Source organism: Oryctolagus cuniculus, chromosome 19 (assembly GCF_964237555.1).
Source record: "Oryctolagus cuniculus chromosome 19, mOryCun1.1, whole genome shotgun sequence".
NCBI classification, from domain to species: Eukaryota; Metazoa; Chordata; class Mammalia; order Lagomorpha; family Leporidae; genus Oryctolagus; species Oryctolagus cuniculus.
The window spans coordinates 53,062,045-53,080,188 of NC_091450.1; the positions used below are offsets into that span (position 1 = coordinate 53,062,045).

General features: G+C 44.7%; 1 protein-coding gene across 11 annotated transcripts in view; it reads left to right on the forward strand.

The window, feature by feature from the left end:
- The window catches only part of LOC127486052 (uncharacterized), a 227,872-nt gene extending 210,795 nt beyond the window's left edge, over positions 1–17,077 (forward strand). For 2 of the 11 annotated variants that reach the window (XR_011384505.1, XR_011384507.1), the window contains exon 18: positions 3,481–4,339. Coding sequence is in view for 2 of the 11 variants with exons in the window: in XM_070064308.1 (XP_069920409.1) it covers positions 8,169–8,380; positions 16,699–16,742 (256 nt within the window). In the remaining 9 variants the exon portion in view is untranslated. Of the gene's footprint in view, positions 1–3,480; positions 4,350–8,168; positions 8,381–16,698 lie in introns of those variants that run through there. The other 9 variants (XR_011384509.1, XR_011384510.1, XM_070064308.1 and 6 more) reach the window with 8 other exon arrangements.
- Positions 17,078–18,144: the final 1,067 nt, after the last annotated feature.

Genomic DNA, 18,144 nt, shown 5'->3' on the forward strand with positions numbered 1-18,144 from the left:
GGACAGTGAGAGAGAGAGACAGAGAGAAAGGTCTTCCTTTGCCGTTGGTTCACACTCAGTGGCTGCTGTGGCCGGTGCACTGTGGTTGGCACACCGAGCTGATCCGATGCCAGGAGCCAAGTGCTTCTCCTGGTCTCCCATGCGGGTGCAGGGCCCAAGGACCTGGGCCATCCTCCACTGCACTCCCGGGCCAAAGTAGAGAGCTGGCCTGGAAGAGGGGCAACCGAGACAGAATCCGGTGCCCCGACTAGGACTAGAACCCGATGTGCCGGTGCCGCAAGGTGAAGGATTAGCCTAGTGAGCCGCAACACTGGCTGACAATGTGGTTTTGTTCTTCAATTATTTTGATATAATTTATCATGTGTATTAATTTGAAAATGTGGAACATCATGGCATTTCTGGGATGAATTCCAACTGAAGGTTATACATGAGCTTTTGCGTGTGATTTTGGTTTTGTTTGGCTAGAATTTTGTTGAGAATGTTTGCATCTTTTTCATTTAGAATCTAGGCCAGCAGTTTTGTTTACATTCAATGTTTAGCTATCTTTTGTGGTCAGAATAATTCTGGCCTCACAAAAAGTGTTTGTTAGAGTTGAATTCTATTCCATCCAGCTCAATATTTTGAAATAGCTGGAAAAGTATTGGAGTTGCTTTTTAAATCTTCAACCTCCTTGGTTACCTTTACTCAAAGGTATTTAAATTTTAGTAGCTATTGTGAATGGAATGGATCTTTGAAGTTGTCTCTCAGCCATGACATTGTGTGTATACAAATTTTATTGATTTTTGTGTGTTGATTTTCTATCCTGCCACTTTTCCAAACTCTGAGTTCTAATAATCTTGTACTGGAGTTTCTTGGTTCCCCCATTTAAAAAATCATGTCATTCTGAAGGAGGGATACTTTGACTTCCTCCTTCCCAATTTGTGTCCATTTGATTTCTTTTTCTTGCCTAATGGCTCTGTCTAAAACTTCCAGAACTATCTTGAATAGCAATAATAAGGGTGCATCCTTGTCTGATTCCAGATCGTAGTTGGGAATGCTTCCAACTTGTCCCCATTCATAAGATGCTATCAGGCTGTTTGACATAAATTGCCTTGATTGTTGAGGAATGTTCTTCTACAGTCAGTTTCCTTAAGGTTTTCTTTCTGAAAGGATGTTGCATTTTTCCAGCTGTTTTCATCTATTTGAAATAATCATATGTTTTTAAAAATATTTATTTAAATGAAAGGCAGACTTATTGAGTGACCAATTCATTGGCAAACAGTACATTGTAGTAATTCCCGATGTTTTTTTTTTTTATTTATTGGGTTTCTGTTATTACAGTTTGTTTTTTTTGTTTATGATTTTACTGATTGGGGTCTTATTCCTGTTTTTTTGTTTGTTTGTTTGTTTTGGAGATTTTCAGCAAGTTTGTAAAAAAATTTTTTTAATCAGCTTTTCATTTCAGTGATCTTTTGTAATGTTTTTGCTTCAACTTTGTTTATTTCTTCTCAAATTTCCATGATTTCTGTCATCCTACTAATTTGGAGTTTGATATGTTGGTTTTCCAGGTTTTGTGATGCATTGAAAAGCTCATTTATTTGATGCCTTTCCAATATCTTGTGGTAGGCACAAGTTGTTATAAAGTGTCCTCTTAACATTGCATTTGCTGTGTCCCATACGTTTTGCTATGTTGTACTGTTATCTTCAATCATTTCCAGAAATTTCTTGATTTCCATTTTGATTTCTCCTACGACCCACCATTCATTCAGGAGCATGTCGTTCGGTCTCCATGTGTTTGCATATGTTCTGGAGTTTCTTGAGTTGTTGATTTTCCATTTCCTTGAATTTTGGTCATAGAATATGCGTGAAATGATTTCAGTTACTGAGTTTACTAAGCTTGTTTTATGGCCTATCATATGTTGTGTCCTAGAGAAAGTTCCAGGGACTGAGAAGAATGTGTATTCCGCAAGTGTGGGATGAAAAGTTCTGAGTTAGGACTTCCAGCAAGGCAGTCTGTTCCCAGGGACACAGTGATGAGCGACTGAGTCACCTACAATTGTGACATAGGGGAGGGGCGAGGAAATGACCAAGAGAAGACAGTGCAGGTGTTCTCAAAAGATTTGTTTTTTATTTAAGAGATCCAAATTCCATGCATTTCATAAATGCAATTTAGGTACACAGTGATTGTCCCCACCCTACCTCTCTGTCCGGAGCGCAACACATCGTGCACTTGGTTGTCTGACTCCTGGCAGCAGCCCTGGGACAGACAAGGGCAAGGATGCTGGGCGTGTATCTGCCGTTCAGTACCCTGACCACGGGCAGTTTGGCAGAGCGCTGCACCATGCAGGAGTGGCTGGGTGTCAGCCTGGAGGTCTAGAGAGCTCCACACTGCCCTGAGCTTCTGATGGGCTGCATTGGGAGCAACGATGCCCTTGGAGCGCATTTGGTCATGGTGAGCACAGGGCGGCCATGTCAGGCTGGGGCTCAGGTCGCTGCCCCTGGTTAATCAAGGCAGTGCGGCCTCTTTACTGACGCTGTGTATTCTGGGAGGAAGGGGCAGGTGTTAGTTGGATGGCGCTTGCGCAGTAGGCCTGGGGAAGAAGTAGGAGATGTCCGCGGGAGTGGCGTCGTGGCAGGCTGGCGGTGTTATTGGCGGCACTGGCACGGGAGGCTTGGAGAGTGCGGGAGGGATTTGCTGCTTTTGAGATTATGGACAGTGAAATGCCCAGGGCCTGCCTCAAAGGATGCGGGATCCGGGGCTTCCCAGCGGTGTTCTCCCCCCAAATGCACAGGTTTGGAGGCAGTGGGGTGGGTGGGAGCTCAACTGTGAGGAAGCCGAGACGCTGGTGTCAGCCTCCCCTCCCCCCACGGAGGACATGGATGTGAACCTGTACCCATAGTGGACTAGTGTTCTCTAGTAATTTGATGATACTCAGTTTTAGATTTTGTTCCTTGAAGTGTTTTTCGTTGCTTTTTGTATAAGGTGTAAGGTATCGGGCTTCTTTCAGAGTTCTGCATGTGGAGGTCCAGTTTTCTCAGGACCATTTTTTGAAGAAACTGTCCTTTGCACCTGGGATTGATCTTTAGCACTTTTTAAAGACAGAGTAGTTGTAGATGTGTGCGTTATTTCAGGTGTTTCTTTTCTGTTCCATTGTTCTATGTCATTTTTTTTTTGCCTGTACCAAGCTGTTTTGATCATAACTGCCCTGTTCTGTGTCTTACAATCTGTTATTGCGACGCTTTGAGTTTTGTCAATGTTGTATAAGGTTGATTTCAGTATTCGGATGTTCTGTGTTTTCATATGAATTTTAGCATTGTTTTCTTTCCATCTGGGCAAAATGTTATTTGTCCTTTGGTTGGGATCCCATTGTGTCTCTAAATTGCTTATGGTAGAATGGAAATTTTCATGTTGTCGATTTTACCAATGAATGAACATGGCAGATTTTTCCATTTTTGTGTGTCTTCTTCCATTTCTTTAATGTTTATTAATTTTCATTGTAGACATTTTCATGGATATGAAACTGGACACCGAGTTGACGCTGAAGTTCAGCTGCTGGGTAATCTTCCATTTCTGGAGCTTGCTCAGCTTCCTTGTAAAACCTGGCTGGGCCTTTGCCCTGGACAGGAGCAACTGGTTAGTAGACGTGGCTGCATCCTGTAGATGGCAGCCTTTGGGCCAAGGGGGAGAGAAGGGAAGGGAAGGGACCTCTGTTTCCTGGAGTTGGGCTGGCGAGGCTGAGAGCAAGGTGGACTTCCAAGCTTTGGGAAGGAGGGTCAAGTGGGGAAGCCCTATAGACATGTGGAGACAGAAATGTGGGGGCCTAGCATTCCTAGAATAGAGTGTTGGCCACAGAGACAGAGGTGAATAAGATGTTGGTGAATGTATTCCCTCGGGCGCTGCAGAGAATTAGGGGCCAAAGAACATGTTAAGAAGGGAAGACTGTGTCTCCAGGCAGTGGGAGGGAGACCTGGGAGGAAAACTGCATGTGTTGACTCAGAGTACAAAAGATAAGAAGTCTGCTTTGGAGAGACGTGGTAATAGTTGTTATGTTTTAGATTTTCAGGCTAAGGACGATGGGATTGCAAGTAATTCATGCAGTGGGAGTGGAGGGTTAGATGCCATGGGAAGAACCTGGTTCATGCAAGGTTTGGGGAGCTGAAAACAGGTTATTTCTGTATGTCACCATCCAGTGATAGAAAGGGAAAATAGAAGGGTTGCATGGAGGAAGGCAGGTGACTTTGAGGAGAGTTGTAATAGGGAGGAGCTGGTAGAACTACTTGTAAGAACTAGTGGAGCATCAGAGTGTTAGATCCGGGACAGGGCCTGGGGAGAAACCTTAGTGAAAGTGAGGGAAAGGGTATCAGGAGGTGGTCAGAGGGACCTTTCAGAAGGTACTGGGGAATGGGTGCTGAGTTAATCAGGAAATTTGACCAAAGTGTCCCCACTACCAAGAGATGGAGAAGATCTTAGTTGAAATAAGATAAGTGTTGATAGGGGGCTTAGGTACATGGAGAACCTGACTTAGCCTAGGAATGAAGTTTGTGGCTTGTATTCAGTTTGTAGAAGTCAGAATTATAGCAGAGGACTTTCTCTTGGTAAACGTGTTTTTCTTGGGTTTCAAAGGAGTGTCTGTGATGTGCCCACATTTGTTCTAGTTACTTAAGGTAATGCAGAGAGCATCATGTGGGTCCCTGAAAAAGTTTGTGGAAAGAGGGATTTGTAAGGTTGTTTCACTGTGTGTGTGTGTGTGTGTGTGTGTGTGTGTATAGTATTATTCTTACCCATTCAACGATGATGTTAGAAGACTTCGTCAATTTCTTGTTTTCGCTGCTGTGAAGCATACTGCAATAAATATTGTGGTGGACGTATCTCTCTGATACAATATGTTCATGTGTTTTGGGTTATAGCCAGTAGAGGGATTGCTCCATATCGTATGGCAAGTCTGTCTGGTTTTTTAAGAAATCTCCATACCGTTTTCCACAGCGTCTGCACTAATTTACATTTTTACCACCAGTGGGTAAGTTTTTCCCTTTTCCCACATCTTCCTCCTCATTGTAACTCTCCGTCCTTTGGGTTTTAGCCACTATGTACGTGTGAGCTGATATCTCATTGTGGGTTGGATTTGCATCTCCCTGATAGCTTGTGATGTTGCGCATTTTTCCTGTATTTCTTGGCCATCTGTATATCGATGGGGAACTGTCTGTTGAGCTCCTTTGGCTACTTCATAACTGGATTGGTTGGGTTTTTTATTGGTGTTTTTTTTTTAAGTTGCAGATGAATTCCTGATATTAACCCTTTTCATATAGGTTGCTGACAAGTATCTTTTGGTCATTCTTGTGAATGTCTCTTCACTCTATGATGATTTCCTTCGCTGTGCAAAGCTTTTCATTTCATTTGATCCCATTTGTTTGGTTTTGCTTTAGCTGCCTGGGCTTTGAGGGTCTTGTCTAAGAGTCATCCCCTATTCCAGTGTCTTGGAGCTTTCTTTGTATTTCCTTCTTTTTATTTTTTTTTATTTTTTTTTTGACAGGCAGAGTGGACAGTGAGAGAGAGAGACAGAGAGAAAGGTCTTCCTTTGCCGTTGGTTCACCCTCCAATGGCCGCCGCGGCCGGCGCGCTGCGGCCAGCGCACCGCGCTGATCCGATGGCAGGAGCCAGGAGCCAGGTGCTTTTCCTGGTCTCCCATGGGGTGCAGGGCCCAAGCACCTGGGACATCCTCCACTGCACTCCCTGGCCACAGCAGAGGGCTGGCCTGGAAGAGGGGCAACCGGGACAGAATCCGGCGCCCTGACCGGGACTAGAACCCGGTGTGCCGGCGCCGCTAGGTGGAGGATTAGCCTAGTGAGCCGCGGCGCCGGCCTGTATTTCCTTCAAAAAGCTTCACAGTCCTGGGTCATAGATTTAGGACTCCGATCCATTTTGAGTTGATTTTTATATTTTATTGGAGTTATGAATCTAATTTCAATCTTCTACACAAATACATCCTTTTTTGGCAATACCACTTGTTGAAGAACTCCAATGGATGGTCTGAGACCTTTTGTAAAAATATGGTATTGAACATATTTTGATTAATAGTGGAGCTCGCCTTGTTTTCTTCCATTGGTCTGTGTGTCACTTTTTATGCAAGTGCTATGATATTTTGTTTAGTGTCATTTGTAGAATGCTTTGAATCAGGTGTTGTGAGGTATCCAGGCTAACTTTGTTTCACTTTTTGCTCAGAAACACCTTATCTATTCTGTATCTTCTGTGATTTTGTTTGAATTATAGGTTTGTGGTATATAATTCTGTAAAAAACGTCATTGGTGTTTTGATGAAAATTTAATTGAATCTTTAGGTAGCATTAGGCAAGGTAGAGATTTTAATTATACTGATTCTTCAAATCCACCAAAAGAGACATCTTTCCACTTTTGTGTCCTTGGTGATTTCGTTCATCAGTGTATGGTGATTTTCATTTAGTGCTCTTTTACTTCTTTGGTTAAATTTTTCCTAAACTTTTTATTTATGTGGTTATTGTCCTTGGGATATTTATTGATTGCTCTGTCAGTGAGTTCATCATTAATGTATAAAAACTGCTGCTTACACACTATGTTTATTCATAACCTGAAACTTCACTTAATTGTTTGACCCGTTCTAGCAGTATTTTTGGTGGATTGTTATAGTTTTTTTCTGGTACCATATCATGCCACCTGTAAGCTTTTAGAATTTCACTTTCTCTTTTATAATCTAGGTGCTGTTTATTTCTTTCTTCTCCTTTCTTTCTCTTGTGAAAATTTACTGTACTACATTCAGTAAGAATTTTAAAAGGGGATATCCTTGTGTTGTTACATGTTTGACCAAAATGCTTTCACTTTTTGCCCATCCAGCATGACATTGGCTGTTGAGCTGTGATACATAGCCTTTAAGATTTTGATGCCTATTCCTTTTATACCTACTTTGTGGAAGTTTTTTTTTTTTTTTATCATGAATGGGATTGGATCTTTCAGGTTATTTCTCTATCTAATGAGATGATAATGTGGGTTTTTTTAATAAAAACATTTATTTCATTTATTTCTAAGAATTCGAGAGAAGGCTGGCAACGTGTTTCACTTGGCTAATCCTCCGCCTGTAATGCCGGCATCCCATATGGGCACCAGGTTCTATTCCCAGCTGCTCCTCTTCCAGTCCTGGATACCCAAGTATCCAGGACTCTGCTGTGGCCCAGAAGGGCATTGAAGGATGGTCCAAGTGCTTGGGCACCTGCAGCCACGTGGGAGAACAGGAGGTGGCAGCTGGCTCCTGGCTTTGGATTGGTGTAGCGCTGGCCATAGTGGCCATTTGGGAGGTGAACCAACAGAAGGAAAACCTTTGTCTCTGTCTCTCCCTCTCACTGTCTAACTCTGCCTGTCAAAAAAAAATCAATAAAATAAAAAAAGAATTAGAGAGAAACAGAACAAGTGCAGGTGAACGAGATTGAGAGAGTATGAGAGTGAGAGAGGGAGAGAGGTCTTCCATTGGCCAGTACACTCCTGGAATGACCGTGATGGCCAAACTGAGCCAATATGAAGTCAGGATCCAGGACCTTCTTCTGGGTGTCCCATGTGGCTGCAGGGGCCCAAGGAATTGGGACATTCTCCACCGCTTCCCCAGGCACATTAGGAGGTAGCTGGATTGGAAGTGGGGCAGCCAGAACACACACTGGCACCGACATGGAAAGACAGCACTGCATGCCGTGGCTTTAACGTGCTGTAACACAGCACCAGCCCTGCTTGTCTGACTCCGGGCAGCAGCCCCGGCCACCGGCTAGGCCAAGGATACTGGGCAGGTATCCTCCATTCAGTACCCTGACCGTGGGCAGTTTGTCAGAGAACTGCACCAACGGCAGTGTCTGGGTGTCAGCCCCGAGGTCTAGAGAGCTCCATACTGCCCTGAGATTCTGGTGGGCTGGATGGGAATGGACGATGTCCGTGGAGCATTTCTGATTGTGATGAGCACAGGGCCGCAGTGCCATTTAGAAGTAAGACCACATCCCCTGGTTCATGAAGGTAGCTCGGCCTCCTCCACTGACACTGTGTTTCCTGGGAGGAAGGGGGAGGTGTTAGTTGGATGGCACTTGCACATTTAAGCTAACAGGACAGAGATGCCCAGGGGCTGCCTCAAAGGAGACGGGATCCCATGACTTCCCAGCAGCGTTCTCCCCGGAAATCCACAGGTTCAGAGGCAGCGGGGGTGGGCAGCGGCTCAGCCATGAGGAAGCCAAGAAGCGATGTCTGCCTCCCCTCCTCCCTCCCAGAGGACCTGGATGTGAAACTAACCCAGAGTGGACGCTGAAGCTCAGCTGCCAAGTAATCTCCCATTCCCAGAGAGACTGCACAGCTTCCTGCTCAATGCCAGCTGGGCCTTCTTCCTGGAGAGGAGCAACTGGTGAGTAGATGTGGCTGCCCCAGTAGTGGCCATGTCTGGATGCACAAGGGGAAGGGAAGGGAAAGCCCGTTCCCTGGGGTTGGGCGGCCCAGGCTGACAGTGATGTGCCCTTACCCCGTGGTAAGGAGGGTCATGTGGGGCAGCCCCACAGGCATGGGGAGAAATGTAGGGGCCTGGTGGGCTTCAGTAGATTTGAAGAGCATGGAGACAGGGATGGATAGGATGTTGGGGAATGAGTTCCCCCGGGCACTGTAGAGAATTAGGGGCCAAAGAACATGGTAATAGGGGAAGACTTGGGTATCCAGGAATTGGGAGGGAGACCTGGAGGACAAGTGTGTGCTGTTGAGTCAGAGTACAAAACCCAAGAAGTCTGGTTTGGAGAGGTGTGATAATAAAAGTTTGGGTTTTAGATTCTGGCCCTAAGAATGACGGGATGGAAGTATTTAGTGTGATGGTGATTGGATTGTTAGATGCCTGGGGCATGCAAGGTGTTGGGAGCTGAAATCAGGTAATTTCTGTATATTGCCACTCTGTGATATAGACAGGGAAATTGAAGGAGTGTATGGAGGAGGTCAGGTGACTTTCAGTAGAGTTGTAATAGGGAGGAGCTTGTAGGTCTACTAGTAGAACTGGTGGAGTCTCCAAGTGTTAGACCTGGGACAGGGCCTGGGCAACAACCTTAGGAAAAGTGAGGGTAAGAAAATGGTGAGGGGTATAGTGTGGTCTTTCTTAGGGACTATGGTATGGGTGCACGGTTAATTAGGAAACTTTGACAAAGTTCTCTGGAATACCAGGGATGGGAGAGGCTTATCTGGGAGAAAACTGGGTTGGTGTTGTGCTTAGGAAGACAAGAACCTGATCTAGGCTGGACTGAAATTTGAGGCTTTAGGGAAGCTTATAGAAGTCTGAATTTGGGCAGAGGACTCTCTCTTGGTAAAGGTGTATTTCTTGTCTTTCAAAGATGTTTCTGTTATGTGCCAGCATTTGTCCTCATTATTTAATGTAATGCAGGGGCCAACGTGAGGTACTTTGAAAAGTTTGTGGAAAGAAGCAGTTGTGAGTTTGTTGTCTTTCAAGACATTTTGATAAACTGCGCACAGCTTTGTCGTGGTGCATGTTTTCCATATCCTTCTAGGCAGCTCTGTGTGAAAGCTTCTGCTTTCATGGAGTGCTTGTTCTGATTGCTGTTTGGGGGCTGGGGATGACTTAGTCCTGCAGCACTTTACCAGGTAGGAGTTCTTGAAATATCTTCCCCTTATGTTGGAATGTATACTTTGTAGTACTTCCTATTCCTCATGTGTTTTTTTATACCATCTCTGATGTTTCCGTTTGCTTTTATGAGCCATTATACCCTGTCTTATTTCACACTGTCACATTTGTTAGGAATGCAAATTCTTCCTTATGTTTTTCTTTTCAATGCAGTGTTATTTTTGAGTAACACTTATGCAGAATTTATATAGCTTTTATACTCTCACTTTATAGTTTATTTCTACAGAAAGATTTTCAAACTTACGTTTTTATAAAAGTCATGTTTTCCTTGTACAGAATTTTGTGAACATGCACATTTTACATTTTTAATTTTCCTGCAATTTGAGTGCTTACCTATTTTATGTAAATCTCCATCAAAGATTAATACATCCCAGTAGATGTATTTGTTTTTTAGGTTAAAAAAAGTCTTCAATATGTTCTATAGAACAATTATGAATCAACATTCCCTTCTTTCTGCTCTCCTTCCAACGTTGTCTCTCCCAGTGTACCTCTTCCTTCCTTTCTCCATTTGTTCCTCCTTTCCTTACTTTCATCCATTTTGGACAGTTTCTATATTTGCATTTTAATAAGAAAGGTAAATTCTTTACCAAGTAAGAAGTTCAGATACTAAAAAATGGGGGGTGGGCAATGTTTGGCATCCCCCTATGGGTGATTGTTCAAGTCCCATTTAATCCACTTCTTTTTTTTTTCAAGACGTATTCATTTATTTGAAAGACAGTGTTGTAGAGAGGCAGAGAGAGTGAGTGAGAGGTCTTCAATCCACTGGTTCACTCCCTGGAAGGTCCAAATGGCCAGAGGTGCACTGATCCGAAGCCAGGAGCCAGGAGCTTCCTCAGGGTCTTCCAGTGCAGGTGTAGGGGCCCAAGGACTTGGGCCATCTTCCACTGCTTTCCCAGGCCGTAGCAGAGAGCTGGATCAGAAGTCGACCAGCTGGGACTTGAAACCAGCACCCATATGGATGCCGGCACTGCAGGAGGCACCCTTACTCATTATGCCACAGCACCGGTTTGTACTCCATTTCTGATCGAACTCCATGCTAATGCACCAAAGCAGGAGAGAACAGCCCAAGTGCTTGTGACTTTACACCCATGTGGAAGACCTGGAAATGTGAACCAGCAGATGGAAGATCTCTCCTTCTTTCTCTCTCTCTGTATGTAACAATGTCTTTGTAATAAACAAAATAGATCTTCCAAAAATAAGGAAAGATCAGAAACCCTCGTGTATAGGGAATATAAGTAACAAGTATAATCAGTTGAATGGAAAAATGACCATTTTATTTATACACCCTAAATTTAAAGTAATCACAGATCATTAAAACTATACTAATGTAACATTCTTTTTTCTTTTTAAAATTTTTTAAAATTTACTTTTACTTACTTAAAAGACAGAATTACTGAAAGAGGTGTAGAGATAGAGGGAGAAGTCTTCACTCTGCTGGTTCATTTCCCAAATTGCCACATGGCTAGAAATGAGCCGATCTCAAGTTACGAACCAGGAGCCTCTTCCAGGTCTCCCACGTGGATGCAGGGGCCCAAGGACTTGGGCCATCTTCTACTGCTTTCCCAGTCCATAGCAGAGAGCTAGATCAGAAGAGGAGCAGCGTGAACTAGAACCTGTGCCCATGTGGTGGGATGCCCACCTTTCAAACCTGGGCTTTAACACACTGCCACACAGCACCTGCCCCTTCAATTATTTTTAAAATGAATGAAAAGAGCCGGCGCCGCGGCTCACTAGGCTAATCCTCCGCCTAGCGGCGCCGGCACACCGGGTTCTAGTCCCGGTCGGGGCACCGAATTCTGTCCCGGTTGCCCCTCTTCCAGGCCAGCCCTCTGCTGTGGCCAGGGAGTGCAGTGGAGGATGTCCCAGGTGCTTGGGCCCTGCACCCCATGGGAGACCAGGAAAAGCACCTGGCTCCTGGCTCCTGCCACCGGATCAGCGCGGTGCGCCGGCCGCAGCGCGCTGGCCGCGGCGGCCCTTGGAGGGTGAACCAACGGCAAAGGAAGACCTTTCTCTCTGTCTCTCTCTCTCTCACTGTCCACTCTGCCTGTCCAAAAATAAAAAAATAAAATAAAAAAATAAAATAAAATAAAATGAATGAAAAGAGAACATATTTCATGAATTGTGTAGGTACAGTTCTAAGAATAAACCCAGAATTTCCTCTCTTCCCCTTTCCTCTTTTCATCTATTTCTCATGATATGATTATAATCCATGTAATATTCAGGGTAACCATAATATTCATAGGTAAAAGGTAGAAAGAATAAAGTTCCACCGGAGCAGTATGATGATCTTTTATTTTAGGACATTAAATTAAAAACAGAAACAATAGTTTTCTTGAGAGGTATTGTTACAGAGAGAGGGAGGCGTAGAGTTAGAGGTCTTCCATAAATATGGGTTCATTCCACAAATGGCCACAATGTCTGGAGGTGGGCCAGTGCAAAGCCAGGAACCAAGAGTTTCTTCTGTCTTTCCCACTATGTTGCAGGGGCCCAAGCCTTTGGGCCATCTTCCATTGCTTTCTCAGGCCATCAGCAAGGAAGAGGATTGGAAGTGGAGCAGCTGGACTTGAACTGGTGCCCATATGGGATGCCAGCACCACAATGGATGCTTAACCCACTATGCCACAGTTCCGGCCCCAGTGTTCTGTACTTAACCACTGGTTTGTCCAAGTTATCAAACAGTGTTTTCTAGGAGTATATTTGCAGCAATAGTGATACATATTGGCATTTTTTTTGTTTTTGTGTTTTGAATTTTTCAAAAAGTTAACTTCCACATGTAAGGTAATACATGTGGTATTTTTCTTTTTCTGGCTGATTTCTCTAAGATGAAGTCCTCCAGTAACTCCATTTTGATGCAGTTGATAAAATTTCATTATTTTTAAGTCCTGAATAACATTTGATCATCAATCTATACCATGTTTTCCTTAGTAATTCATCTGATGATGGAAATCTTTGTTTAATCTTCATAAATAAATCCTTGTTTATTCCTTGTGGCTGCTGTGAACCATATTGCAATCAACATGGTGGTGGTGGTATCTGTTTTTTTTTGGGGGGGGGGACAGGCAGAGTTAGTAAGAGAGAGACAGAGAGAAAGGTCTTCCTTTCTGTTGGTTCACCCTCCAAATGGCTGCTACAGCTGGTGTGCTGCACCAATCCAAAACGAGGAGCCAGGTGCTTCCTCCTGGTCTCCCATGCAGGTGCAGGGCCCAAGGACCTGGGCCTTCCTCCACTGCCTTCCCAGGCCACAGCAGAGAGCTGGACTGGAAGAGGAGCAACCAGGACAGAATCTGGCGCCCCAACTGGGACTAGAACCCGGGGTGCCAGCACCACAGGTAGAGGATTAACCAAGTGAGCCGCGACACCAGCCAATCTCTTTTATTTTTTGATAAGAGAAGAGAGTTTTATCAGTTCTGTTGTCCTACTCTCATGCTCACCTTCTCTGCTCCAAGGAGACCAGTTGCAGAGCTCTAGCCCCAGTGAGTGTTGTATTCGTCCACACTGCCACAAGAACACACAAAGCATCAGTGCAGTTCACAGTGTGAGCCTGGATCCTGCAGCAATGACTCTCACCAGAGAATCAGGGCAACCTGAGCATGTGGAGCAGCCCAGAATGACTGCTCAGGGACCCGGCCACACCCTGCACCCTTCCATGCAGCCACAGTGTTTTCATAATCCCAGCACACAAGGCTCCCGCAGTCAAAACTGCCCAGACCCCTGTCAGTTCTCCCAGCCAGACTCAGGCGTCTCATCTCAGCTGGTTGCTGGGTACATGGACAGAAGCTGGAACAGCTGATAAATATGTCCAAAGTGGTTCCTGCCATACCTCAGCTAGTTATAGGATACTGATGCAGGGTGGCTCAGGGAGATAGAAACATATGCCCCCCCTTTATTCTTCTAGGTGGCAGGTACACTGTCCCCCACAGGGCTCCAAGCCAAACTCATTCCAGGCTGTTCCCTCAGCTTTATTGCCAGTGGCTCGGGCTACTTCAGTGATCTCAGCTCACTCTCCAAACCTGGTGTTGATGCTCTTGGCCACTTGGTTACTGAGTTCTGTGTGTCCACACCCTCCACACTGATCCAGTGTCCTCTACTTTGCGTGGAGTGTCCTCTGAAGTTTCTTCCCTTTCCTGATATTGCAATCTCCACTTTTTCCCCCTCTTCTTTAAACTATCTTCTAGACTAGAGCAATAAGCTCCCTTTCTATTCTGCCATCTTGCAGTCTTGCAATCCTCTTGATTTCTTCTCTGATTTTAATTATTTCTCTTCTACTAGGTTTGGGTCTGGTTTGCTGCAGATTTTCTAGATCCTTGAGATGCATTGAAAGCTCATTTATTTGGTGCCTTTCCAGTTTCTTGATGTAGGCGCCTATTGCTATAAACTTGCCTCTTAACACTGCCTTTGCTGTATCCCATAAGTTTTGGTATGCTGTGCTTTTATCCTCATTTACTTCCAGAAAATTTTTGATTTCTCTTTTGATTTCTTCTATGACCCATTGTTCATTCAGGAGCATGTTGTTCAATCTCCGTGTGTTTGCATATGCTCTAGGGATTCCTGAGTTGCTAATTTCCAATTTCATTCCTTTATGGTCTGAGAAGCTTGACCCTAATTTAAGAAGCAGAGAGACTCAGAATGATTTTTAACTGTTCACTTCCACTGAACTGTGATGCACTGGGTGATTCCAACTCTGCCAGAAATGGAAGCTGGGAACTAAATCCAGGTCTCCCACTTGCATGGCAGTGATAGATCTCTATGAGTCGTCATCTGCTGACTCCCAGGGTCTTCACTGGCAGAAAGCTGGATTCAAACTGAGGCTCTGTAATTGTGGGTGTCTCAATGGGTGTTCCAACTACAAGGCAAAATGCCCACACACAAAAATGTTTTTAACTATCAGGGCAGGTCACCTCCAGCCTCCAGCAATTGGACAGTTACCATGGAAGTGTCCTTACCATTTGCTGCATTCAGCAGCTTCTCTCTTCCTGGTAAGCTGGTATTTCTCGTAGTGGCATATATTTCTCATGTTCAGGGACGCTGTTTTCCTTATGACCTCAATTCTTAGGCTAATCTAAGAAGAGAATTGGTGTTTAGTGTGTTGTACTATTTTCTTGGCTGAGAGTCTGAGACCTGATGTTTGTCTTTACTCTGTTGTCTCCTGCAGCAGCCTGGGCTTAGTCTACATTCTGAGCTCAAGAGCTGAGGGAGTGCATCAGAGAAAGCATGTTTGGGGACAGGAGTTAGCCCAAGCAACACCAGGTGACATTAGAGCAAGTGGCACCCAAAGAGGGTGCAGATAGAGATAAGTCAAGTCAGAAACTTCAGGGGACTCTCACATATGCCTGATCCACCATCCAACTCCTCCAGGGGCATCCTGAGTTGAGCAGTAAGAACTGGGAGAGGAACTTATTCCACAGTGATGTGTGTACCTGTCCAGGGAGCTGCTCTGATGGACCCAGATTAGGTTTACAGGGAGTGGATGCACTGCCTCCTGTAGGATGAGGCTGTGAGCCTGAGGCTCTGACCAGACACAGGAGCCTCAGTTCTGGGGCTGTCCTTGCAGGTGATGCCCTCTAAGGAGAGTTGACTTAGAGAAAGCAGGTGGAACTTGAGGAAGGGATGGGTATGTCTGTTCTTACATTTGATAGTTCTTCCCTAAAGTCAGGTATATCAGGGTAATGGGACCCTTCCTCTGAAGTGTTGGTACTAAGGGTATTCTTCCGGGCTTTGAGTTGAGAAAGACTTTACATACAGTACTTTTTAGCTGTGAGAAGTATTTGGGATTCAGCTATCAATGTGTCCCTGGAGAAACTCAAGCCCATGAATGGTAGATCACAGGTTTTGCTAACAATGTGATGTTTCTGATACACTGGAGGATTCTGTCAGCCCAGAGCCTGGCAGGGTAGGACAAGCACATTGGAGGTCATGACAGTAAGATGAAGAGAGGACTCCTCTTGTACAGATATTCTAGAAAATTACCAGCAACATGAAGCAAATCTGTCAGCACATGTGAATGAAAAAACCGAAAGGTGAAAAGCTGTTATCAAATGATCTCTTAAACAAACATCAGACAGGCAGTGAATCTGCAGCATGTTTGAATATAATTGTAGAGCAGTGTATTTTTCTGTTTTTATCATAGCTCCCAAAGAGGAGTTCACTATGTTTGGATGGTGCAGGGCAGAGTTCTCCTTCATGAAGGGATCGTGCTGCATCTGTGCTGAGAGTACAGTACACTTGACAGGACCTTAGGGAAGGAGTCTGTCAGGGTATTGTCATCACTTTGACTCACTGCTGACACACAGAAATGGATGCTGCCAAGATTGCTCAGAAAACTAATGATAATAATAGCTAATTTTTTTGGTTAAAATATTTTGAAAGAACTCAGAAAGTATTCTGGGGATTTCCACTGCTCAGTAAAATTTTGGAAAGGCTGAGTCATCTCACCTGACCTGCTGAGAGTCAGAAAACAGAATATTCAGGATCCTGGTGCTTCTGGTGCAAGAAGTGAAGGCAGCTCCTGTTCAACAGGACTACCATAAGCAATGGGTTAAAATAAGTGAAGTAAAAGGAATTGCTCCAGAAAAAAATTTTACCCATCAGATTTTCTCAGAATATCAAAGATGTTAAAATAATTATCACATAGCGGAGTACTGATAGCAATGCCACATTGCAATGTTAACTCTTGTACAGATATTCTAGAAAATTACCAGCATCATGAAGCAAATCTGTAAGAACATGTGAATGAAAAAACCAAAAGGGGAAAAGCTGTTATCAAATGATCCCTTAAACAAACATCAGACAGGCAGTGAATATGCAGCATGTTTGAATATAATTGTAGAGCAGTGTATTTTTCTCTCCTAAGACTCTAGTCTTTAAATTGGTCACATCTCAGTTAATAGGCTCGATTCTCTGTACAGAATACTTTATATCAGATGAATGTGTGTGTGTGTGCATGTACAAGTGCATTCTGAAGAGGAAAGGAGATCAGAAATAATTGAGAACAAAATATTATCTAAATCAGAATGAAAATTTCCTTCATGTCTCTCCCTTTGTATTTTCAGAAAAGAGTTATTTGCCAAAGAGTGAATATCATGGCATTGACTAAAGTTCTGACGAGGGCATAATATTCTACTCCCAAAACAATGTACCCGGTGGTTTTCAGCAAGGAAACTGTTAAATTTCCCAAAGGAATTCCTTACTGTTGGTAACACTTCTGAAAATTCACTAGTGAGAATAAATGCCACAAAGTCTAACACCTATACTCTGAACTGAATTTGCTTATGCCATACCTCTAAAAAATAAATTGTATTCTGCTATGTTGCTATGCCCATTCATGAGGCATAACTATTTTAAGTAAAGCATCTTGGGGATTCCAGAAGAGCAGGATGGGGAAAGGGTGTACTGCTTTAGGCTAGGGGAAAACAGTAAAAAAAAAAAATAGTGGATGAAGTACATTCTTAGGGGAGACTTGGAGAGCAAACTATAGGAAGTGCTGAGGAAGGAAGAAGGACACCGTGGATCATGGCGGAAGGCCCACGTGGATGCAAAGCAGCAAGCACAGACACAGCACATGACCCCAGGAGCCGAGAGCGGGAGACTGCACCAGCTTTGGAGAGTGAGGTAAGATCAGAGTGCAGAAACCTGTGGCACTGGTGATCTAGCTGGAGGGAGAGCCTGGTCGACTGCACTGTCTGTGAATGCGGCCTGGAGTCCTCAGTGGGACAGGGCACCCACTTACCCAGTGGGACAAAGGGGCACATTTCCCTCTCCCCATTTCCCCACAAACAGGTGGCTGAGAGAGGGCAGGTGGCATTATGGGTGTAAGTAGCAGCTGAACAGGTCTTGGGCATGTGCCCAGCAGCTGAGCAGGTAGTGGGCAGATGGTGGGGAGGAGATGCCATTATGAAACGAGGAGGGGCCATGGCCAGTGACTCTTGGTGCACGTGTGGGATCCAGGGATATTGCCAGAGAACAAAGTCCCTGTTCCCCACTGACCTTGAGTCTGGCTGGGAGGATTGATGGGGGCTGTGCACCGAGGTAGGACTGTGAGATACTCCCAGGCACTCAACATATCAGAGGCTCAGGGGCTCAAAACCCAAGGTGGAGCAGCCACAGAGAGCTGGTTCTGGGAACATGGCTCTCTCTCCATGGATGGGTGGAGCAGATCTTCTGCACGCCATGGCTCAGAGAGCTTCCCCCAGGTATCCCAGTTGGATCCAGAGGCCCAAAGACATGGGCCATCTTCTCTGCTTTCCCATGTGGGAGATGTGAATGAAGCTCCTGGTTGCTGAGTTCAGTCTAGCTCAACCATGGCATCCAGGATTCTCCTGGTAAACTTCTCTTTGGGGGAGGGTGTGTGGCACAGCGATGGCACCACCTGTTGGGACGCTCCCATCCCATAACAGAGGGCCTGAGTTCAAGTCCCAGCTCTACTTGCAGTTCCAGTTTCCTGTAATACCCACCCTGGGAGACAACAGGTAGTAGTTCAAGTTGTTGGGTCCTTGCTT